The sequence below is a fragment of the Ursus americanus genome, chromosome 20 (assembly GCF_024610735.1).
Source record: "Ursus americanus isolate L20-20 chromosome 20, mUrsAme1.1.p, whole genome shotgun sequence".
NCBI classification, from domain to species: Eukaryota; Metazoa; Chordata; class Mammalia; order Carnivora; family Ursidae; genus Ursus; species Ursus americanus.
The window spans coordinates 8,316,228-8,340,517 of record NC_142146.1 but is presented as its reverse complement, the minus strand read 5'-3'; the positions used below and the strand labels follow the sequence as shown (position 1 = coordinate 8,340,517).

General features: G+C 54.8%; 1 protein-coding gene across 3 annotated transcripts; it reads left to right on the top strand.

Annotated features, from left to right (window-relative positions):
* The first annotated feature begins 842 nt into the window (after positions 1-842).
* Positions 843-24,133, top strand: PLCD1 (phospholipase C delta 1). Of its 3 annotated transcripts, none has more exons than XM_045798240.2 (15): positions 843-1,006; positions 9,327-9,491; positions 12,839-13,067; positions 19,998-20,127; positions 20,220-20,451; positions 21,052-21,253; positions 21,348-21,492; positions 21,570-21,719; positions 21,813-21,971; positions 22,173-22,332; positions 22,519-22,635; positions 23,023-23,201; positions 23,291-23,423; positions 23,500-23,649; positions 23,775-24,133. In XM_045798240.2, the coding sequence occupies exons 1-15, from the start codon at positions 973-975 to the stop codon at positions 23,858-23,860; spliced, it is 2,271 nt and encodes a 756-aa protein (XP_045654196.2). In that variant the 5' UTR covers positions 843-972; the 3' UTR covers positions 23,861-24,133. The 3 variants fall into 3 exon arrangements, 2 of the variants coding, with proteins under 2 accessions (XP_045654196.2, XP_045654195.2); XM_045798239.2 differs by lacking the exon at positions 843-1,006 and adding an exon at positions 5,779-5,941; XR_006779800.2 differs by lacking the exons at positions 843-1,006; positions 23,500-23,649; positions 23,775-24,133 and adding an exon at positions 5,786-5,941 and having other exon boundaries at positions 23,040-23,201.
* The last annotated feature ends 157 nt before the right edge of the window (positions 24,134-24,290 follow it).

The following is a 24,290-nucleotide window of genomic DNA, read 5'->3' as shown; positions in this document are numbered from 1 at the left end:
TCTGGGGGCTCTCCCAAGGGACTCTCCCAAAGTGTGGTGGGCAGCAGGATTCCTGGACTCTCCCTGGGGGTATATAGATACCCTATAAAGAGGGTATCTGGGTGGCAAGAGTTGAGGGAGAGTAAGGGGGGGGGTTCCATGTAGGAGCCTCGTGGCCCCTTGTTCAGACAGCCCCTCGGGAGGCCACCCAAAGAAGGGACCCTGGAGATGTAACCCATCCCTAGGTCCTGTCCCACCACTGTCCCACCAGGGGTCTGAGGTATGAGAGGCTCAAAGGTGAGCTCCCTGCACCCAACTGCTGTAAGCTTTCCCTGCCTGCGCCCCAGCCCTCACCAAAGGCGCTCCTGGGGTTAGAAACTACCCATCGAGAGAGGAGAGGACCCTCCTCCGGACAAGATTCAGGCATACCTCTCTGAGAACCTCCTAACCCATGCCTGTGCACCCATTTTGCAGAAGGGAAAGCAGAGATCCGGGGAGCCAAGTCTGGACGCCCAGACGTCCAGGCTCCCTTTCGCAGCAGCCCGGCTGGGCGTCGGAAGTTACACGGTCCCTTTCCCAGAATGACGCCAGATTCTTTTGAGCGGCATCCCAAACCCGGAGACGCGCCCACGGGTAGGGCGTGGGGCCGGGCCGCCCGCTGTAATGACAGGGCCTATGGCCTGTGGGTGGCGGCGGCGGAGGAAGCGGGAGGAATCCGGCTATTTCTGGCCGGGGCGCGCCCACTAGCCCCGGCCAGGGTTGGCCGGGCTACGGGCCCCCCTTCTGCCCTCCCCGATCCCCAAGAGGGGGCGGGGAGAGGCGCGGGTTGGCGGGCCCGGGGGGCGGAGCGGTGTCCCGGGCCCACCTCCGGTCTCCTCCCACCGGAGTCCTTTCGGGTCCCTCCACCGCACTCGGCTCGGACCCGAGGCCGCAGGCGCAGTCGCCGTGCACGTGTGTCCGCGGCGCCCCCTCCCGCTGCGCCGCCCGTCGGGCATGGACTCGGGCCGGGACTTCCTGACCCTGCATGGTGAGTTCCTGGCTGGCCGGCGTGCGGGCAGACCCTGCACGGGCCGACCCCCCGGGCAGCCGTTCCCGGCCCTGGGCCGGGGACCCCAGTTCCTCCGGCCGCCCTCCGCCCCGCCCCGGGCCCGCCTCTCGGCTCCTTTGTTGCGTTGGGGAAATCTCGGCGCAGGACTCTCCGGGGGTGACTGCCAGGCAAGACCTTGGGCGTCTCTAGCCTTGTCCCCCAGATCTGGCCGGAGGTGGGGGTGGGGTGCGGATCTGAAGACTTCGCTGAAAGCGACCCCCGACCCCCAGACTCCGCCTCAAGGATTCTGCCTTTTTCTGGTCTCGGAGTCTGGGTTCCACGGTCCAGCGCGCACGGAAGGGCCGAAGAGGGACGGAACCAGCATCTACGAATAACCAAGTTCTCCCCACACCGTCCGGGCCCCGCTGGAGAGGCTCCCCAAAGCCCAGGCGTGCCTGGACCGCGTCAGGCCGCGCGGGTGTGGAGGGAGTGGGGGTTGTGGGGGGAGGAGATGAGGAGGTGTGTAAGGTTGGCCGAGGTCGGGCTGGGCGGCGGTAACTGCTGTCAGCGATGCCCAAGCTGGAAGGAGCAGCCTGCTCTTCCCCTCCGCGCACCCTCCTGGCGGGACGGGCCGAGTCTCACCTCGAACTGCCTGCAGCTCCACCCTTTGTCCAGCCGAGAGTTCTGTCCCTCTGACCGGCCGGGGAACAGTCTTTGCCCTATTGCTGTCCCTCCAGCAGAAAGAGCAGCAGTGGCTTCCCACTGTAGGGCCTGGAGGTCTTCTGGCAGGTCAGGACCCCAAACCTGGTCTGGCATCTCTTTGCTCCAGCCTGGCGACTCAACTCACTCTTAAGGGTGTCTTGCCCTCCTGGTTCCTGAGATCATCTGCCAGTTCAGCAAAACCTGCCCCTTACGCCAATCACTGTTTAACCATATCTCCCTGTTTTCTAGTATCCCTGGGGTTGGAGACTTCAGTGCCCACCACCTGTCTATCTAAACCATATATGAAGATAGTAGATGGGAAAGAGAAAGGCAGAGCCCTCCAGCTGCCCACTAGAGACCCCCTGGAATTCAGGGGGATAGAAGATGTTCCTTTCAGCCAGCCCCTAGTCTGTGTTGTGTTTCCTCGTTGGCCTAGACCTGGTCTCCATGGCCCAAAGAGACCTTGCTCAGGGGCCAGAGCTGTGACCCTCGCACCACTAGCCTGGGCTCCTCAAGGCAACCTCATCCAGCTGGGTCAGGGGATCCCTGCTCCTTCCAGTGCTTGCTCCTCTCAGACCAGAGGTGTCCTTAATGCTCCTGCCAGACTGGCAGGAAGGGAGTCTGGATGGCTCAGGAGACTGCAGTGGAGACCTCTGCTTTCTCTCTCATCATCCCTTAGTCAGTGCTGCTCTGCAAACTACCAGCTCTTCTGGGCCTGTCTCTCACTCAGATCTCCTAAAAGTCCTCTGGTCTCCTCTGGTCGCCTCTGGCACAGCTCATGTTGGAACGGGCTCCCCCTCAGGCATCTGTGCCTCTGTCCAGTCTTTGTCCCTTGGTGTCTTCCCTGGAGAGGAAGCTACGTGGAGGCACTGTGGCATGGGTTTGGCCCATTCTGTTTGAGACCTGCCTCCCAAATGCCTCACTCTGTCCATCCAGCCCTTCCTGCGGGACCAGCAGAACCACTGCAACCCCAAGCTCTTTCCCTGTAGGCCCTGCCACTTCTAGCTCATCACCCAGACTTAACTCCCTTAATTGCCTTTGTCCTTCCTGCAAACCAGATCAGGAAGCAAGAACCCAGCAAGGGAAGTTGATGGTGGGGAGGGGTTGTCACTGTGCCTGGTGCTATTCCAGGGTGTCCACACTTCCATTGGAGAGGCCGTACCCCTTTCTGATTTGGGGCCCCACAGCACCAAACATGTGGCTTGGGCAGTTGGCAGTCTGTGGCAGAGCCTCCCTAGATAGGAGATGTCGCTTACGTCCTCACCCCGGATGCGTGCAGACGCAGGGTAGTCCACAGTGGAGGGTTCTGCATACAGTGCAGCCTACATACGTGGGTTCTGGAGGCAGACTGTCTGAGTTCAAGCCTTGACTTTTTCATTGTAGACAAATCCTTTGATTTCTTGGTGCCTCCGTTTCCTCAGTAAAATAGGGGACAAGAACCCTACCGACCTCATAGGCTTGCTGTGAGGACTGAATGAGGTCATACATATAAGGCAATGGGAACAGCACCCAGCACTCGGTAGGGGCTGTGTTCCTGTAGGAGGACCACCCCCAAGTGATCATGCCCTGTGCGTTCCTGGGAGATGAGGGGGGCACCAAAAAGGAGTCACTTGCTGGGAAAAATGTGCCCAGAACAGGGCTCAAGAACCAAAGGGCTCCTTCTGTTATCTCTGAAGCCCTCAGACTAATGCTCCAGTCCCCTGGCCTCCTCCCCCTCCTCCACCACCTCTGCTGTCTCCCTTCTCGCCAGGCCTGCGCTGGCCTCGCAGGCAGGTCTCCACATGTGCCCAAAGGCCACTACCTCCCAGGCCCTCCCCTCACTGAACATCCGCCGTCACTCACTTTACTTACCCCAGATCCATCCTGCCCCACTGTCAAATCTGGCATTTGTAGAAGTGGAAGGCTGGCTATAGGAGGGGCCTCATCTTGGCCCCAGGAGACCTGAGCTCCAGGCCTCTTTTGGCCTCTATTTATAAATGTTGTGACTCTGAGCACGTCCCTTTGCCTCTCTGGGCCCTTTTTTTCCACCCATGGCATAGCAACACCCAATTTACAGGGGACGCTGTGAGGAGAAAGCACGAATGGGCATAGGGGCTCTAGGTTGGCAAAAAAGCAGTGCCCCCAACAGATAATGGTTGCAGAGCCATCATAGCAAGTTGGGGTGAGCCCCCTACTCACCTCAGTTATGTTTCAAAACTGTCCCTGGGGTTCCAGACCCATTCTTCACAGACACACACTGATCCACACTGATCTTAACATTTTGTGTCGTAGGCTCCTTTGGCAGTCAGATGAAGCCTGTGGAACCCCCCCACCCCGGGTCATGTTTTTAATTTTTTAGGTTTAATTATTTTTATTTTGAGAGAGAGCATGAGAGTGAGAGAGAGCACAAGCAGGGGGAGGAACAGAGGGAGAGGGAGAAGCGGGGAGCTCAACAGGGAGCCAGATGATGGGGGGGTGGGGGTTGGATCCCAGGACACTGAGATCATGACCTGAGCGGAAGGCAGACCTTAACCACTTAATGGACTGAGCCACCCAGGCGTCCCAGGGTCATGTTTTTAAATGCATAAAATAAAATATATGTGAATTCAAAGGAAGCAAATTATATTGAGATGTGATTCTATCCATTAGGTCCTTGGCGTGGGGCGGTGGGAGGGCGGCGGGGGTGGGGGGGGGGTCCTTGGTCCTCTGGATGAGAACCCCCTGTGGTTTCTCTAAAACAGGTTCACCTTACCCTCTGCCTCCTCCCCTCCAAATGAAGAACAAGTTGTTTGTGCCCGTATTTCAGCTCATCTACACTAACACGCATTCTCGTGATTTATTCTCTGTGGCGTGACCTTAGGCGAGTCACTCTGTGCTTCAGTTTATTGTTAGTGTTGCTTTGCTTGGCCGTGCTAATGGCTGGCTTTGCGGGTGACTCACTGCCAGTGCTGGTGACTGGAGCAGCAGTGAGACGAATGGAGGCAGAGAGTCAAAGAGAGGGGTGAGTCAGGCCTCTGGGTGGTGTCCTGACCTTGGCACACAGTAGGGGCTGGGTGCATGAAAGAGAAGTTGTAACTTAATGAAAGGTCCACTGTTCCCGAGCACACTGGCAGCACAGTTTTGTATAAAGTTGCAGTAGTTCTCGTCTATTCAAAGCAAGCCTGAGTTAATGGACTCATTTTTAAGATCAGCCTTTTTTTCAAGAATTCCGTTCGCATTTGGAACCTTGGAGATTACCCCACTCGGGTGGAGAAACTGTGAGAAGGAAATAGGTCGGCCTGTGAGGCAACAGCCAGCTGAATTACAATGAATTCGTTGAGTAATTGAAGTAAAATATTTGGCCGGCTTGGTGGTCTGCCCCAGGCTCCATCCCCTGCTCCGTCTGACCCCGCCCCATCCCGTCCTCTTAGACTTGGCCACCCAGGCCGCAGCTTCCAGATCTCCCCTCCTCTGCTCCATCTCACTCAAGCTTCGGGTTCTCAGCCCGGCCCCCAGCAGGTGTTTCGAATTCGCGACTCGGGCTCCGCCCCCGGTTGGACACCGCCCCCTGGTGGGACACCGCCTCCAAAGCAGAGGTTCCGCCCCTCCCTGCCCGAACCCCGCGTTTTCAGTGCGGGGCCCTCCCTCGGTTCGCCCTCTGGGCCCTGGTTCCGCCCCCGGTCGGCTTCCTGAGGGAGGCTCTTCCTCCACGTCGCCTCCCAGACTCTGCTTCTTTCCCCCGCCTCCTACCCCAACCTTTGGGGCTGTGGCTCTGCCCCCTATCCGCTTTCTGGGCTCTGGCTTTCGCCACTGATTTGCTTCCTGGATTACAGATTTGTCCCCTCCGTCTCTTGGGTTCTGGCTCCTCCTTTCCCCTCCTGGAGTCCGCCCTTGCCGCACCTCCCGGGGGCAAAGGTCCTGCCCCTCCGGGACTGGCCACGTCTCCTAGGGTCTGTCTCCGCCCCTTTCAGCCCTGATTTCTCTCACGCCCCGCCTCTAGGGCTGAGGCTCCGCCCCTCCAGGTTGGCTCCTCCTTCTGGGTTCTCACTCCGCCCCTCCACGCCCGGACTCCGCCCCTGCTCCCCTCCCGGGCGGTGGTTCCGCCCCCACTGCCAGGGCTTTCTAGACGCTGCGCTGTCGGGGCCAGGCTCGGTGGCGCAGAGGCAGTGCGGAGCGTCATGCAATGCCTAGGAATCCCGAGCCGGAGCCGCTCCAGAGAGCTCTACCTGCAGGAGCAGAGCCTCAAGGTGGCAGCGCTCAATGGGCAGAGGCTGGGTAAGGGACGCAGGGGGCACCGAGCTCTGCTGGGAAGGCTGCTGGGGCAGGATGTAGACTTATGTTCCTTTGATCCTTTTATTGGAACTGTTTAGTACCTCTGTGAGTGAGACCCACTGTGGATTGTGTTTGTAGGCGTGGCATGTAGTGTTTTCCGGGGGATTGGTTACTTCTCCTGATCTCCCTGAGCCCCTCCTAAGCCCCCCGCCCCTTACCACCCCAACCCCTCCTGTTACAGATTTCTGTGGCTCAGTGTGTAACTGGCATGACTGTGTAACCCAGTGAGATGATTTTCTGAGACTATGTGATCCAGTGATGCTGTGCAAGTGTGAATGACAAGTGTGACAGCGGGTGACCCAGTGTGTAACCTAGTGGTGATTCTGTCCTTCATGTGGTACGTGGGGCACTGTGTGGTAATGATGCTGTGTAATGCTGTGTAACCAAGTGTGTGACATTGTGGCACCAGTGTGACTGTGTGTGGTCCAGTGTTATCCTGTGCCCTGAGTGACTGTGGGAGACAGATTGACAGTGGGTGACCGGGTGACTGATTCTGTGTCACAGTATGTGTTATGTGGATTTTCTGACATTACTCAGTGGGCCTGAGCGGTGACTTGCATAAAGTAATGTTTCCTAGCATGAACCCTTGGGCAGGCTTTGGAGTCCTGACTCCACCATGTAACTTCCTTGAACTTCAGTTTCCTCATCTGTAAAATGGGAATAATGATAGTGCCTTCCTCATAGGGTTGTTGGGGGGATTAAATACATATGCTAAGAACAGTGTCTTATTCAAATATTGCCCATGAATGTTATGGTGGCTGCTGTGATTATCATTGTGACGATGTTCCGGCACTGTGTGTCGAGTGTGGCAGCGTGTAACTGTATGGCTGTGGGGCCCAGACCCAGTCTGTCTCCATTATGCGTCACCCTCTGTACAGGGGCAGAACTCCTGGCACCAGCCCCCCCCCCCAGCCTCCTGTTAGCACCTGCACACCTTCTGCCCTCTTCCACATGGCCACCTCACTGTGTGCGGCTAGCCTGAGTGGGTTGGTGAGGCTGCCAGGTCAGCCCAGGGGCCCCTGAGGTTAGAGGCCCCTTACCACCACCCTCCCACAGGAGGAGAGGGTACTGAAGCTGAGTGAGCGGGCTGGGCGACGAGTGCTGAGGGAGCAAGGGTGGCGAGGCGGGCAGCCCAGCGGCCTCAGAAATAAAAGGGCTGGCTACAGATGAGACTCAGAGGTGGGGGTGCCTGCCCTAGTTCCCTAATGGCGCAGAAGGCAGCGGCCATTATCCAGGCCCACCTTGGGGCTGAGGTCCGTGTTCCGGAAGCCATGTCGGCAGCCAGGGGACTTATCTCTGCCTGACTGCAGACAAGGCCACAGCCTGGCTCCAGGACAGGATGAACATGTCATCTCCCTACGGTGTTTTCCAGGACCGGAGGGTGGGGCTCACCTTCTGCTTTCCAACCCCCTCCCCGTTACCATCTGTGTTGTTGGCAGTGGCTTGTCCTAACGAGTGCCCAGCTTGGGGGGCAGGGGGCAGGCACAGGGTAAGGAGATGCCCCTGCCAGTTTACACCTCAGCCTCAGAAAGGACAATGGAATGCCCCAGCAGAGGCTGAGGGACTCTCTTCTGGCATCTGGGAACTCCCTTCCCCTTCCTCTTGCTCCAAGTACCACAGACACAGCAGGATGTCCTGCAAGCCCCCTTCTCCTCCACTGAACCTCTGCTGGGGCTGAAGGGAGGCTGCTCATCTATACTAAGACCGAGGGGTCTCCCAGAAGTGTGGGGAGACTTGGGACAAAGGAAGAAGAGGGCAGATCAGACCGTCACCTCTGAAGAGGCCTGCAGATGCCTCTCCCAACACTGTTCTCACCCTGTGCTGATGGGGAAACAGAGGCACGGGGGAGGGGAGCTGCCTAAAGCCATGGGGTGGGGTGGGGGGTTATTAGCACTGGGCTCTGTCCCTAGTGGAGGCAGGAGACTGGGGAGGGATAGAGAGGGTATGGGTGGCTGAAGCCTGGGGAAACAGTCCAGAAGTTTCCCTGGGTCTTGTGGGCGTGTGGGGCAGGCTGGTGGGGCGGGGGCAGCAGGGGCATGGATAAAGCTGGAGAGCCTATCAGGGGCTGTGGATCTGGGCTCGGAAAAGCAAAGCTTATAGGCCTAGTCACAGGCCCCCTAGACTGCACGCACACGGTCCCTGATGCCACCGCTCTGCTGGAGCAGAAGGATAAAGCTTGCTGAACGGCCACATAGTTTTAGTTGTGGGGACAGAGTGAGGTGAGATGGCCACCTGGCTCTGAGCAGAGCTGGCTGCTGGACTGCATGGGGCTCAGCTGAGAGATAGGGATCTAGACGCATCTATCTCTACATTGTATTGATGAATCATTGAGGTGGGGAGTGGTCTCTCCTTTATCACAGTTAATACAGGCTCTGCTTGGGGATGAGGGTTCCTGGGAGGCCAGGCCCAGTGCCCTTGGGGTACCTCTGCTTGAGCCTGTTAGGACAAAGGGCATTGTATCTTTGGGAGCCTGTGCCTCGGATGCCAGCCTGGGTCTCTGAAGACAGCTGGGCAGGAGAGGCCATGCAGCCACAGTCTGGTCCTCACTTAGGACCCTGGGCCGGGTCCTGCCTCAGCTGTTGAGAAGGCTGCACTGTGCCTTAGGGCTGTTATACGCGAGGGTCCCAGACCCAGGACACTCAGAGACAGGATGGGCAGGGAGACCCAGGGGCATCCCAGAGGCCAAACCCAGGCCACAGTGGGCTCATCTGTCTCTTCTGGGGGCAAGGATCAGAGCCCTTCTCAAGCAGGTGGAAGTCAGGGTGGGGGCAGCAGGGGTGAGGGTGCCAGGGATGGGCACAAGGGTCCTACAGCAACCACAGTGTTGACACCAAGACCTACAACTGCTGTTATCTCCGGACCTTTTCTTTCCTGCTCGGCCTGATATTTTGGTCCTGGCTTCCTTCAGATCACTCTGTATGATCTGAAGGAAGTATGACCAGGAGGGGCACACTTTGTTTTGCAAGCCAGGCCATTTCCCAGTATCTGGTTCCCCAGGAGCCAGATGTTCTTGAATTAGTGCTTCCCCTTGTCCATTTAGCTGTGGATGGCAGGTCATGGTATAAAAAGTGTAGCCTTGAGTGGGTGGGTGTCCTAAGGTTTGACTGGCCTTGGCTGGCAATCAGAGATGACTTCCTGGAGGAGGCAGGACTCCAGGATCAGGTTGGAGCATGGGTGAAGGTGGGAGAAGGGAATGGGGAACAAAGGGTGAGGCTGGTGAGAAGTGGGACCCTTCTCCGAGAGGGTCCAGAGGTGGGAGTAGCTAGCATGGGGCTTGGGGCAGCAGGGACACCAGGAGAAGTGGCATCTCACCAGCTCTGCCCCCTAGGTCTACAGGATGATGAGGACCTACAGGTACTGCTAAAGGGCAGCCAGCTCCTGAAGGTGAAGTCCAACTCATGGCGGAGAGAGCGTTTCTACAAGCTGCAGGAAGACTGCAAGACCATCTGGCAGGAGTCCCGCAAGGTCATGCGGACCCCGGAGTCCCACCTGTGTGAGTGTCCCAGGGCTGCGGGGTGGGAGCAGAGTGTGGATCTTGTGCTTGCGGGCTGGGGGAGGGCACAGTGAGGCGGGGGGGTCGATCCTGGACCAGGACCACAAATAGGGAAACCCAGGCCTGGCCTGGTGGGGCCCGGGTCGGTCACACAACAAGGACCAGATATGGGGAACTGAAGCTGGCAAGGGTAGGGGAGAAGAGTTAGTTAGATCACCGATAGGGCAAATGAGGCCCAGTCTGGGCCAGAGAAGTTAGTCATGGAGGACCAGAGATGGAGAGGCTGAAGCCTTTTGGGGGTAGGGATGCATACTGTGACCACAGGTGGGAAAGCCAGGTTCAGAAGTAGGGAGGTGGCTGGACAGTATTGTCTGAACTCACAGGGTATCCACCCAGACAGATGTGGAAAGGAGGGAAGTTGGGTGGATTAGGACTCCAGGTGTATCAGGTGTAGTGAGGCCAAAAGCCAAGCCCAAAGTCCGGGGGCAGATAAGGCCCTTCCTGGTTTCAGTGGCCAGGATATGAGGTGGGGCCACAGGAGGCAGTTCTTTCCTGGGACTGGGGCCATAGCAAAGAGGTAGGGTGGAGTGGAGAGAGGCCTTAGCTGGGCAGCTCCCTTGAGGGTGTTGGGTCTGAGGATTTTCTGGAAGCTTTGGAAAAGGCCCAGGAACCCAAGGCTCAGGCCTGCAAATGAAGAGTGCCTCCAGCAGGCCTCTCAGAGAAAGCTGTGCTGACTAGCTGCCTTGTAACACAGAATGCCCTAAGGGTTCTATAAAATGAGAGGTCCCTGCTGCATCTTTACTTGGTGGGAAAATGTTAGACCAATGCTACCCGAAAGAACTTCCTTTGGTGATGGAAATGTTCTATATCTGTGCTGTCCAGTATGGGCACCTCTAGCAACCTGTGGTCATTGAGCAGTTGAAATGTGGCCAGTGTGACCGAGGAACTGAATTCTTAACTTCATTGAATTTTAGCTACTTTATATTTAAATAGCCACGTGTGGCTGGTGGCTGTTATATTGGACAATGCGGAAAGATCATCGAAGCTGGATTTCACCCAACCCACACCCCTGCCTTTGCCATGGCGGGGAGGGGGGATGGGGCAGGAGCACCCCACTGGGGACTGCGATCAGACACAGGTTACAGGCTCTGGATGAGAGAGGGGACAGGAGGAAGGGGAGGTGCCCAGGCAGGGTTTGCCCGGGCCTCAGGACGCTGGGTAGAAATCTGAGGTGTTGCCTGCTGGCCGTGTGGCCTGTAGCAGGGTCAGAGGTGAGGCAGGACAGGAGCAGGGTCAGAGGGGGAGAGCTAGGCTGGGGCCTTGGGGCTGTGGGCCATGGAAGGTTTCCGAGCAAGGCAGGGTAGGGTTAAAGCAGATAGAGCCTACGGTAGTCTTCAAAAACCAGAGTGCATGTTGGTCACACAGCATGAGAGTGACCCAGACCTCACCTCTGTCAGTGGCACCAGCCAGACTCCTTCATAGGTCTCTGCCCTGATATGGGGCTTCCTGTTAGATGCTGGTGGGGGGCGGCACGGTGGGAACGGACGTCTTGCTCTCTGAGCTCTGGGGATTCCTGAGAGACGCCCCCCCTTCACCAGCCAGTACATATGCCTGGTTCCCTGGCACTTGGTGGCGGGCCTGGGGGCAGAGACAAGAGTAGGGATGGGGGCTGGAGAGATGAGCCCCTCATGCTGGGAGGGCTGAGAGCACAAGAGCAGGAGAGGCATTCCAGGCAGGAGACCAGTGTGAGCAAAGGTGCAGGGGCGAGAATGAGGAAGGGGCATGAGTGAGCGTCCTGCACCTGACCAGAGGGGCTGCAGGGGTGAGAGGTGCGGGGTCGGGCTCCGGTGTGCTCAGGTGAGGAATGTGGCCAGAAGAGGCTCTGTTCCATGTCAGACACACTGAGGCGGCTCTCAGGCTGAGCATGCCTGTTGGCTGCTTCCCTTCTCTGTGTGAGCAGTGAGACAGTTGTCCCGAGATGCGCTCTACCCTCGGGGAAACTGAGGCCAGGTGAAGGAGTGGAGCAGCGCCCCCAGTTCTCTCTGCTCTTTCCTCCCTAAGTTTCCCCTGATTCTGCCACCACTCCACTCCCTCCACTCTGGCTCCCAGAGGCAGACAAGGCATTATCAGCAGGGCAGGCATCTGGACTTTCTCTCTGGCGTGGGTGGGGGTGCTGGCCAGGAGCTGCCCGGCTCAGGTTTCCTGTTTTCACTCCCAGCCCGGGGCAGTGGGGGCTGGCCTGGGCCTAGCAGGCACAGGAGGCTGTGGGCAGAGGGATTAAGCAGGGATATCCCCTGCACCCCAGATGGCCCGGGCTCACATGTCCCACTCTGGGAGCCTGCTGCCCAGGCTGGGCACATCCCTTCACGTGGGGCTTGTGGGTGACTAGGAGGCCTCTGGGCACTCAGAGCTCAGGCAGGCATGGGGAGGACGGGTGAGCTTGCAGCTGGAGCTGGTCTAGGACCCAGGACAGATGGATGTGGATGGCTCAGGACACAGGTGGAGCAGGGGCAGAGCCTGGACCTGGATGCTGGGCAGCTTAGCATGAGCCCAGCTGGTGGGACTGGCTGGAGGTGGGGGTGGAGGGCAAGGGCCTTGCTGCTCTCTGAAGCTTGGAAGGCTGGGGTGTGACAGGACGGCTCTCCCCCCAGTTCCTAAGGGCAGAATGATGTACTCTCTCAGACCCCTAAGGGCACCTCTTGGGGTCCTAGAGAGCAAGAGCCTTCCCATACTCTTCTTGCCAAGGGGTTCCCTGAGGTCAGGACCCACGTGGACACACGCCGGGCTAGGTCGTGTCTATGCTGCAGCACAAGCACTTCTCCCTGTGCCCCCCCACCCTGGGGCCAGGGCTGCTGGAGGGTGGCTCCAGGCTCCCGCATGGTCATGAGAGGGGCCGCGGGCTCTCAGGGCCATCTGAGGGGAAGATGGTCCAAAGTCAAGTGTGATTAGGAGGGTATGTATCCTGTCCGCCTCAGGCTCCAAGCTCCAGAATGGTCTCTCCCCATCTCTAAAAGCCCTGCCCTGCCCTAGTCCTCTCCCAGGGGCCCTCCTGCCTCCCAGTCCAGGAACAGCGGAGCCTGGGGTCCCAGGTGCCCTTCTCTAGGGTCAGTCTCTCTCTCTGTCCACCCCTGCCCCTGGTTCCCCTGTGTCTCACATTCCTCCTCCACCTCAGTCTCTGTCCTCCTTCCTCCTTTGCGTTCCCTTGTCCATCCTGCTGCCCCCCTCCTTGTCTCTGGATCCAGGCCTGAGCTCCCGCCCCGGCTCTGTGTCCCCACACTGTGCCTTGGCCACACCGGTGGCAGGGACTGGCCTCACAGCTCTCTCTGCCACCTATCCCCTTCTTGCAGTCTCCATTGAGGACATTCAGGAGGTGCGGAAGGGCCACCGCACGGAGGGCATGGAGAAGTTTGCCCGGGATGTGCCTGAGGACCGCTGCTTCTCCATCGTCTTCAAGGACCAGCGCAACACGCTAGACCTCATCTCCCCGTCGCCGGCGGAGGCCCAGCACTGGGTGCGGGGCCTGCATAAGATCATCCACCACTCGGGCTCCATGGACCAGAGGCAGAAGCTGCAGCAGTATCCTTCCGGCAGCAGCGGGTCCGCCCAGCCTGCGGGTGCCGGCTGTGGTCATCGCCAGGGCAGCCTGGGTGTGGAGGATACCCCGCTCGGGCCGTCATACCGACAGCACAGGCTGGGTGGCTTGCACAGCGGAAATGAATCTTCTCACAGTTCTGGAGGCTAGAGACTGAAGGTCTGGGTGCCAGCACGGTCAGCTTCTGGTGAGAGCTCTCTTCTGGCTGGTGAGTGGCTGCCTGCTCACTGTGTCCTCACATGGCAGAGAGAGACAGAGAGAGAGAGAGAAGATCTTTGGTGTCTCCTCTGATAAGGGCACTAATTCTCTCATGTAGGCTCCACCTGATGACCTTATGACCTCATGTAAGCACCCCACAACTCATCCCCAGATGCCATCATATTGGGGGTTAGGGATCCCACATATTAATTTGAGGGGAACACAGTTCAGTCCGTAGCGGAAGGGAAGCAGAGAAGGTACCTGGAGCCCTGTTTGGTCTACTCAGTGCAGCCCCCGATGTCCCCTCTTCTCCCCCCGTAACCAGCATGGAGTTCTGCTAATGGCAGCAGCCTGCTCCCGTGGGAGACCGAGTCCTGAGTGTTTGAATCATGTTTCTTGGAGTTATTACATTTTTTTTTCTCTCGGAATTTGGAAGGCCATGGTACCCCCAGTGCCATTCCTCGGGGAGTGGATCAAGTTTCCCTGGGCCTCGTGTGCAGGCCAGCCCGTAGGCTTAAAACAAGTTCGCTTCCCAGTCTGGAGGCCCAACAGCACACCAGCCTGTGATTCAAAGTGGTCAGGCTTCTGGTACAGAGGAGGAGGGCGGAACCAGTCCAGCTCCTTCATTTTAATGACAGTTTTATTGACATACAGTTCACATACCATGTAATTCACCTGCTTAAAGTGTCCACGTCAATGCTGTTTAGTGTATACAAAGTTACAAGTAATTTTACAACACCTTCATCACCTTAAAAAGAACCCCGTACCTATTGGCAGCCAGGCCCCATTTCCCCATAACCCTCAGCCGCAGACAACCACTGATCTAGTTTTTGGCTCTTTACGTTTGCCTTTTTCTGGACATCTCCTGTAAATGGAATTGCACAGTCTTTAGTGACTGGCTTCTTTCACGGGCCGGTCTTTCAGGTACATCCCTGTGGTGGTAGTGTGAGTCACCACTTCGTTCCTTCTCGTGGCTCAATAATAGTCCACGGTCTGCTTATTTATCCAGCCAGCAGTTGATGGACAGCGACGTTTTCACTCTGGATCTTTTATGCATTAATGCTGCTATGAACATTGGTGCAGAAGTTTTGTGTGGCATATACCTAGAATTTATAAGCCTTATGGTAACTGTAAGTTTAACCTTTTGAAGGACTTGCAGTTTCCCAACCAGGAAATTGACATTTCCACCAGGAGCCTATGAGGGTTCCAATTTGTCACATCTTCGCTAAGGCTGGTTACTATTGTTACTGCTTTTTTTTTTTTTTTTTTTTATCGTAGCCACCCTTGTGGGTGTGAAGTGGTATTTCATTGTGGTCTCGATTTGCATTTCCTTGATAGCTACTGATGTCAGCTATCTTTACATGTGTTTATCCATCAGTTGTAGAAATGTCTATCAGATCCTTTGAGGAAATATCTGTCAGATCCTTTGCCCATTTTTTGTTGTTGTTAAGTTTATTTTATTTTATTTTATTTTATTTTATTTTATTTTATTTTATTTTATTTTATTTTAAAGATTTTATTTATTTGACACAGAGAGAGAGTACAAGCAGGGGGAGCGACAGGCAGAGGGAGAGGGAGAAGCCGGCTCAGATCATGACCTGAGCTGAAGGCAGATGCTGAACTGTATGAGTGACCCAGGCGCCCCTTAAAGATTTTATTTTGAAGTAATCTCTACAGCCAATGTGGGGCTTGAATTTACAACCCTAAGATCAAGAGTTGCATGCTCAGAGGCACCTGGGTGCTCAATCAGTTAAGTATCCAACTCTTCGTTTCAGCTCAGGTCATGATCTCAGGGTCGTAAGATCGGGCCCCACAAGTCAGGCTCCGTGCTCAGCTGGGAATCTGCTGGAGATTTCCTCCCTCTTCTGCTCCCTCTGCCCCTCCCCCTGCTCACACATGCTCTTTCTCTCTCTCCAAAATAAATAAATTAAAAATCTTTAAAAAAAAAAAGTTGCACGCTCTACGCACTGAGCCAGTCAGGCGCCCCTCTTAAGCTCTTTTTTAAATGGATTTATTTTTTCAAAATCTTTACTTGCGGTAAAATCTACATAACATAAAATTTCCCATCTTCAACCATTTTAGTCATGTTGAGTACATTCCCATTGTCATGCGGTCCATCTCCAGAACTCTTTTCATCTTGTAAAACTGAAATTCTATCCCTATTAAACAACAATTTCTCATTCTTCCACCTGCAATCCACACTCCCTAGCCCCGACCCCCCCTCCCCCGCAGCCACCATTCTACCTTCTGCCTCTCTGAATTTGACCACCCTAGGCACTTCAGACAAGTAGAATCACAGAGTATTTGTCTTTTTGCAACTGGCTTGTTTCACTTAGCATAATGTCCTCAAGGTTCATCCATGTGGTAGCAGGTGTCCAATTTCCATTCTTTCTAAGACCGAATAATAATGCACTGTCTGCATTATCTATATATTGTCTTTTCATTCATGCTTTGATGGGCATCTGGGTTGCGTCCACCTGTTTCCTGTTGTGCATAATGCTGCTGTGAACATGGCTGAACAAATATCTCTCTGAGACCCTGCTTGCAGTTCTTTTGGGTAGATACCCAGGAGCAGAGTCGCTGGATCCCAGGGTAATTCTACTTAGAATTGTTTGAGGCACCACCATATTGTTTCCCACAGCATCTGACCTACTTTATCCTCCCACCGGCAGTGCGCAAGGGTTCTGATTTCAAGTCCTTAACACACTTGTTATTTTCTGGGTTTTTTGGTTTGGTTTGGTTTGGGTTTTGATAGGTATCTTATCGTGGTTTTGATTTGTGTTTCCCTAATGATTAGTGCTGTTGAGTATTTTTTTTTTAATTTGCTTTCCTGTATCTTTTCTGGAGAAATGTCTATTTACGTCTCTGGTGCCATTTTTAATTGGGCTATTTGTCTTATTATGGAGTTGTAAGAGTTGTTTATATATGCTAGATATAAGTCCCATCATAATTCTGCTTTGTAAATAATTTCTCCTATTCTGTGGGTTCTCTTCTTTTTCTTGATGGTATTTAAAGCACAAGTTTTTAGTTTTGGTGAAGTCTAATCCAGCTACTTTTTGCTTTTGTTGCTTGTGATTTTTGATGTTATGTCTAAGAAGGTTTTGCTTAACCCCAAATTACTAATGTTTACTCTTATTATTTTCTTCTAAAGGTTTTATAGTTTTAGCTATTACATTTACGTCTTTGCTTCATTTTGAATTCCTTTTTGTGTGTGGTGTGATGTGGGGGATTCAACTTCATTTTTTTAGCATATAGGTAGTTGTCCCAGCACCATTTGTTGAAAAGACTGTTCTTTCTTCATTGACTTGTCTTCACACCCTCATCAAAAATCAATTGACCATAAATATGAGGGTTTCTTTTCTTTTTTAAAGATTTTATTTGAGAGAGAGCAAGAGTGAGAGAGAGAGAGAGAGAGAGGACAGAAGGAGAGGGAGAAGCAGACTCCCCGCTGAGCAGAGAGCCGGACAAGGGGCTCGATCCCAGGACCCTGGAATCATGACCTGAGCTGAAGGCAGATGCTTAACCAACTGAGCCACCCAGGTGCCCCAAGAGGGTTTATCTTCATGGCTGTTAGTTTTATTCCATTTATCTATGTCTATCCTTGCACCAGTACACAATGGTTTAGTTACTGTAACTTTGTAAGTTTAGAAATCAGGAAGTGTGAGTTCTCCAAATTTGTTCTTTTTTTTTTTTTTTTAAAGATCTATTTATTTGAGAGAGAGAGAGAGAGAGAGAGCAGGAGCAGGAGGGCAGAGGGAGAGTGAGAGACAATCTCAAGCAGACTCCAAGGGCTTGATCTCACGAAACCAGGAGTTGGACACTTAACCAACTGCTGCACCCAGGTGCCCCTGTTCTTTTTTTGCAAGATTGTTTTGACTATTCTGGGTGCCTTGATGTTCCATGTGAATTTTAGGATCAATTTCTGCAGAGAAGCCAGCATGATTATGATAGGGGTGGTTGAGTCTGTAGATCAATCCGGAGAGTATTCCCTATTTAATGATATCAAATCTTGTGATCTGTAAATATGGCTATCTTTCTGTTTATTTAGATCTTCCTTAATGTCTTTCAACAGTGTTTTGTAGTTTTCAGACTATGAGCTATACATTAAAAAAAAATTTTTATTCCCAAGTATTTTATTTTTTTTATATATTTTTTAAAAATTGTAATGTTCTTATTGGCGATTTTTTTTTTAAGATTTTATTTATTTATTTGACAGAGAGAGAGACAGCCAGTGAGAGAGGGAACACAAGCAGGGGGAGTGGGAGAGGAAGAAGCAGGCTCCCAGCGGAGGAGCCTGATGCGGGGCTCGATCCCAGAATGCTGGGATCACACCCTGAGCCGAAGGCAGACACTCAATGACTGAGCCACACAGGCGCCCCCCAAGTATTGTAATTCATTTTGAGGCTACTTGTTGGAATTCCTTTCTTAATTTCATTTTCTGATTATGTTGGAATTCCTTTCTTAATTTCATTTTCTGATTATTCGTTGCTAGTGTTATCCAGCTGCTTCGAGGGACATACTTCGAGCTCTATTAGTTTCCTTCCTCTGTGCTTTTCAGCATTTCATAGATTTTTAAGTTTTTTTTTTCAACACTACCTCTGCCTGAATTTGAGCTTTCTTAAAAGTCCCGTTCCATAGCGTTGGCTTATCCTTGGCAGTCCTGTGCCCTCTGGAGGGTGGACGGTTTTGTTACCTAGCCCTTGATCATAGAGCCATCCCAGCCTGCTGACGAACAATTCTCATGGGGACTTCACGTTTGGCTGGACCACTCTGAGCTTGATTTTTTTTTTTTTAAAGATTTTATTTATTTGACAGAGAGAGACAGCCAGCGAGAGAGGGAACAGGGGGAGTGGGCAGAGGAAAAAGCAGGCTCCCAGCAGAGGAGCCCGATGCGGGGCTTGATCCCAAAACCCTGGGATCACGCCCTGAGCGTAAGGCAGGTGCTTAACGACTGTGCTACCCAGGCGCCCCTGAACTTGATTTTTTTTCTTAACCTGGAATTCTGCCATAATTATTATTTCATGTAAATATATACATAAAATATGGCTATGTTAGAATGAAGTTTTCTTTTAATTTTTTAATTTTTAAAAAAGATTTATTGATTTATTTTAGAGAGAAAGACTGCATGTGCACAGGGAGGGGCAGAGGGAGAGGGAGAGAATCTTCAGGCAGACTCCCCGCTGAGAGTGTGGAGCCCAAGGTAGGGCTCGATCTCATGACCCTGAGATCATGACCTGAGCCAAAACCAAGAGTAGGTTGCCTAACCGGCTGAGCCACCCAGGTGCCCTAGAATGAAGTTTTAAAGGCCCACAAAATGAAACTGCCAATATGTGGGTTCTGCCCCCAATCTTCTTTTTTGCATTTCAATTTGCCTAATGATGCATTTGCCAAAAATAGTGGAGATCTTACACCGATATCCATTTTCTGTGTACCGTATGTCATAACTCTTTCCCTGTGTTAGTACAGCCTCCATCAAAAGCTGTAGTGACTGTGTAATACTCCATTGAGTAGATGCCTGTAAATTAGTGATCCATTCTTTTAGTGTGGAACATTTATTTTCAGTCTTTCACTACTATAAGTGGCATTGCAAAGAACTATGTTTCTAAAAGCCCTCGGTATTTAGGAGTATTTCCTTACCAACAGATTCCCAGAAGTGGAACGAGCGAGTCCAGTGATGGGACAGCTCCTAGCTTTAGCTCTATCGCTGCATCACTTTCCCAAGGGTTGACAATTTCCTTTACCCAAGTGGTGGATGGGAGTGTCCATGGCACGTCACCCCTCCTTGTACTGGGTAATAGACTTTTCAACTGCTGATCTTAGAGTTTAAGAAATTGCATCTCGCTTGCAAATTGTTAGTATCTTTGATTACCGAGAATGTTTGCAAAAGGTCACTTTATGGCCGTTTCTCATTTGGCTATTAGGGTCATTATAGTGTTTTCTGGATGGCTTTATTTTTTCTTTATTTGACCCTCAGAATTATTTAAGGTTTACATGGCATCATTTTTATGTTGTTTCCTGTGTGACTTCTAAAAACCTACTGTCATTTTTTAAAAAATTGTTTTCATTGTCTTTGTTCTTTAATTTCTGTGGAAGGTGGAGGTCGTCTTTCTTGACTTCTCCAGGTCAAGTCTGAGGGGAGAGGGGCCAGAGATCATGGAAAAGTGGGGGCTAAGTGCCCGCATTGTGACAGCATGATGCAGGCTTTGGTTTTGCTTCTGATACCCTCACCTTCTGCTCTGTGGCTTCAAGTTTGCTGTTTCTTGTAAAATAAGCTTCAAGTGCTTTAGTCAAGTTGTCTAACAATTATGTATTGAAAACCAGAAGGACATACTTTGAAATGTTAACAGGAATTATACCTGGGTGACAGGACTACGGGGGATTTGTTTGTTTACTCCTCTGCATTTTGTAAGTTGTCTATAGCGAACTCTTTCACAGTGAGAAAAGAAATGTTTTTGGTTTTTTTTTTTTAAATGTGAAAGGGTTCAAAGACAGTTAATAGGAAAAAGACCCCTTAATAGGATGTAACGTCCTCGGAAAAGGCCCTGGGGTCTTGTCCTGGAATGCCGGTGTGCAGTGTGTCAGGCCTGCAGGGGCTTTGTCTGTAGGTGACCTCAGTCCATCTGGGCCCAGGCGTTGACCCTGGGCTTGAAACCTGGCTGTAGTTGGGACCTTGGGGGTATCAGGGCTCCTGGGTTCTTTCCTTACTTCTTGCCCAGCTGGATTCACTCCTGCTTGCGAAAAGCTGACAAAAATAAGGACAACAAGATGAGCTTCAAGGAGCTGCAGAACTTCCTGAAGGAGCTCAACATCCAGGTGGATGACAGCTACGCCCGGAAGATCTTCAGGGTGAGGCAGGGACTGAGGGCTGGGTTCGTGGGGCAGTGGGCCCCGCACCCGAGTTAGGAGCTTGCTCTGAGCAGGCCCACCTGGCCTTGCAGGAGTGTGACCACTCCCAGACGGACTCTCTGGAGGATGATGAGATCGAGGCCTTCTACAAGATGCTGACCCAGCGGCAGGAGATTGACCGCACCTTCGCCCAGGCGGCCGGCTCCAGGGAAACGCTGTCAGTGGACCAGTTAGTGATGTTCCTGCAGCACCAGCAGCGGGAGGAGGCGGCAGGGCCTGCACTGGCCCTCTCCCTCATTGAGCGCTATGAGCCCAGTGAGACTGGTGAGATCCTGGCTGGGGCCTTTGGCCTGCAGTCCCTGGGGCCACACTGGGCGGGGAGACCCCTGGGGAGACTACAGCCGGAGGATAGGGAGCTGGAGGGAAGGGGGGCACCCTGGTCAGTGTTTGCTTGCCCCATGAAAGCAAGCAGATGGGAGACAGGGCTCCAGCATCACTACCCCTCTCTTGGTTCCTTTTCCAGGGGGTTTTGTGGACTCCTCCTCCAGGAAATAGAGAGGAGGCTGAGAAAGCAAACCCTTTTCCTGCTTCCATCCTGAGCCAGGCTTTGACATGGACAGTCAGGGCCCTTTCCTGGAGGGGCTTCGGACTGGAGGCCCAGAGGAGGAGGAGATGTGGCTCTGGCTTCAGGGGTCCTCACAGTATGGGGGGCCGTGGAGAAGACAGGGCCCCCACCGTGGGGTAGTCACAGTCTGATGGTTGACTCAAACTCACCCCCTCCGAGAGATATCAAGGACCAGCTCAGGACAGGGAGGCAAGGACAGCAGAGGGCTCCCCTCCCAGAGCAGTGGCGCCGGAAGGTCTCCTGGAGGTGGCTGGCCCTGCCGGAAGGGTTTTGACTGGCGCCGGCCTCCTCCTTCGCAGCCAAGGCGCAGCGGCAGATGACCAAGGACGGCTTCCTCATGTACCTGCTGTCCGCCGACGGCAGCGCCTTCAGCCTGGCGCACCGGCGGGTGTACCAGGACATGAGCCAGCCGCTCAGCCACTACCTGATGTCCTCCTCGCACAACACCTACCTGCTGGAAGACCAGCTCACGGGGCCCAGCAGCACCGAAGCCTACATCCGGTGGGGCCCGAGGCGGGGGCGGGGCCGGGGCGGAGGCGGGGGCGGGCGGCCTGGGGGCGGGGTCGAAGGGCCTAGCCGTCACGCCTACCCGCAGGGCGTTGTGCAAAGGCTGCCGCTGCCTGGAGCTGGACTGCTGGGACGGCCCCAACCAGGAGCCGGTCATCTACCACGGCTACACTTTCACGTCCAAGATCCTCCTCTGCGACGTGCTCAGGGCCATCCGGGACTACGCCTTCAAGGTTGCGCGCGCCCCTGGCGGGTGAGGAGGGCCATGGTAGGGGCGGCCCCCCCTCCTAACCTGCCCTGGGGCCTCCAGGCGTCCCCCTACCCTGTCATCCTGTCCCTGGAGAACCACTGCAGCCTGGAGCAGCAGCGTGTGATGGCGCGACACCTGCGCACCATCCTGGGCCCCATGCTGTTGGACCGGCCGCTGGATGGGGTCACCACAAGTCTGCCTTCCCCTGAGGTTCGCGGTGGGCATGGGGGTACCCAGACGAGAGGGCAGGGGGACTGGCGGGGAGGCCAGCTGGGTCTTGACAAGCTGCTCCTCCCTTCCTAGCAACTGAAGGGGAAGATCTTGCTGAAGGGGAAGAAGCTTGGGGGGCTCCTGCCCCCTGGCGGGGAGGGTAGCCCTGAAGCCACTGTCGTGTCCGATGAGGATGAGGCTGCTGAGATGGAGGACGAGGCCGTGAGGAGCCGCGTGCAGCGCAAGCCCAGGGTTCGAGGGGGAGCAGTGGGGGAGGGGGCAGCCCTGGGGCCCTCCCCCATCGTCTCGGTTCTCTGCGGCTGCCACTCAGACCCTCTGCCCCCTCTCTCTGTCTGTCTCCCTCTCTGTCTGTCTGTGTCTGGGTTTCTGGCTCTCTCAGTGCCCACCTGCCCCAACCTCTGAATCTAACCTGGGCCTCCCCATGGCCCCCAGGAGGACAAGCTCAGGCTAGTGAAGGAGCTCTCCGATATGGTCATTTACTGCAAGAGTGTCCACTTTGGGGGCTTCCCCAGCTCTGGCACCCCAGGGCAGGCTTTCTATGAGATGGCATCCTTCTCTGAGAACCGCGCCCTCCGACTGCTCCAAGAATCAGGTGAGCCCCAGCCCTGCATCGTCAGGGTGCTGGCCATCCGCCTGACCATTTGCACTGGCCCGGGCCCGGCCTGGCTCCACTGCCCGGGACATGCCCAGAGTTGGCACTCCCTGTTGCTACCAGACAGAGGTGGGGGGCTCGGGCTCACCAGGCGGCCTGCGCGTCTGAGCACCCTCCCCTTTGCAGGAAACAGCTTCGTTCGCCACAACGTCAGTCACCTGAGCCGGATCTACCCCGCTGGGTGGAGGACGGACTCCTCCAACTACAGCCCCGTGGAGATGTGGAATGGGGGCTGCCAGATCGGTATGGGGCCGGGCGGCGGCCTGGGGAGGGTTTCCGTCCAGAGGGCCAGGGGTCAGGAGCCTCTGGGGACCAGCTGGGACCAGACACAGGGACCTGTGGGCTCGGGAGCTGGTAGTCTCGGTTTGGAAATAGCCCCCGGCCAGGAAGGCAGGATCCGAAATCGCATGGTTAGCACACTAGTCCTTTGAATTCTGACACCAGAAATGGAATGTGAGGCTGGTGTGATGGGTCAGTGAGGTGGCAGGAGGGCAGGAGGCATTGGAGTGGTGCTGGACCCTGCTTCTGCCTCACCATATGACCCTAAGGCCTCAGGGTGCCCTGAGTAGACTAGGCTCTAGGGCCCCTGAGACCAGCCCACAGCCTGTGACTGCTCTATCCTGGCTACAGTGGCCCTGAATTTCCAGACACCTGGCCCAGAGATGGATGTGTACCAGGGCCGCTTCCGGGACAACGGGGCCTGCGGCTATGTGCTGAAGCCTGCCTTCCTGCGAGACCCGAACTCTACCTTTAACTCACGTGCCCTGGCTCAGGGGCCCTGGTGGACCCGGAAGCGACTCAGTGTCAGGGTATGGCCAGCCACAGGAGGGACAGGAGCCCATGGGCCTCCCTCCCTGCTATCATTCCCGAACGCCCTTTGTCCCTGGCCTCTCCTCAGGTCATCTCCGGGCAGCAGTTGCCAAAAGTCAACAAGAATAAGAATTCAATTGTGGACCCCAAGGTGACCGTGGAGATCCACGGTGTGGGCCGGGACGTGGCCAGCCGCCAGACTGCCGTGGTCACCAATAACGGTACTTGCTGGGCCTGGGTGGGGCCCGCCCCCTGGAGCTGGTGTCCGTGCTGCTGATGTGGGGCTTGTACTCCTAGGGTTCAACCCATGGTGGGACACGGAGTTTGAGTTTGAGGTGGCGGTGCCTGAGCTTGCGCTCGTGCGCTTTGTGGTGGAGGATTATGACGCCTCCTCTAAGAACGACTTCATCGGCCAGAGCACCATCCCCTTGGGCAGCCTCAAGCAAGGTGAGTGTATGTGGAGGGGAGGGGATGACAAGTGGAGGAGGCAGAGCCATTGTCCCTTGAGGCATCCTCACCGAATGACCGGAGGAACTCTCTGTGTGCTCTTTCCTGCCCATCCCCCCTGCCAGGATACCGCCATGTCCACCTCTTGTCAAAGAACGGAGACCAGCACCCATCCGCCACCCTCTTTGTGAAGGTGTCTCTCCAGGACTAGGTTTGGGGGTTCTGACGGGGGCTGCCCCAAGCAGGCCAGGCCCTCCGTCCCCACCGGGGACAGGGCTGGTGTGGCTGCTCCCGACCTTTCACTCGGAGCTAGAGGCCCCACACTGCCTTCAGCTCTAACATACCGTCTGTGCTGCTGCGTCTCTGGGGTCCCAGGAGCCCCAGTCCCTGGAGCTCTCCTCAGTTCCGTTAGGACAAACACTGCAGCCCTCCGCCCTCTGGCCTGGCCCTGGGGTGAGGGTTTTTATAAAAATGATAAGACTAAGACCTGTGGTCTCTTCACTGGAATGCCAGAAAATTCCTATAAGGGCACCCGAGTGTGTGTGTGTGTGTGTGCACGTGCGTGTGCATGTATGTGGAGAGAGGAGCCCCAGCACCTCTCTCTCTCTCTCTCTCCACTTGCCCCACACTCACGCTGTGAG

Coding starts and splice junctions, on each gene's coding strand:
- PLCD1 (XM_045798239.2), top strand. CDS start 5,845: ATGCAATGCCTAGGAATCCCGAGCCGGAGCCGCTCCAGAGAGCTCTAC. Junction 21,720..21,812: donor CAAGTCTGCCTTCCCCTGAG/GTTCGCGGTGGG, acceptor CTCCCTTCCTAG/CAACTGAAGGGGAAGATCTT. Junction 22,636..23,022: donor GAATGGGGGCTGCCAGATCG/GTATGGGGCCGG, acceptor TCCTGGCTACAG/TGGCCCTGAATTTCCAGACA.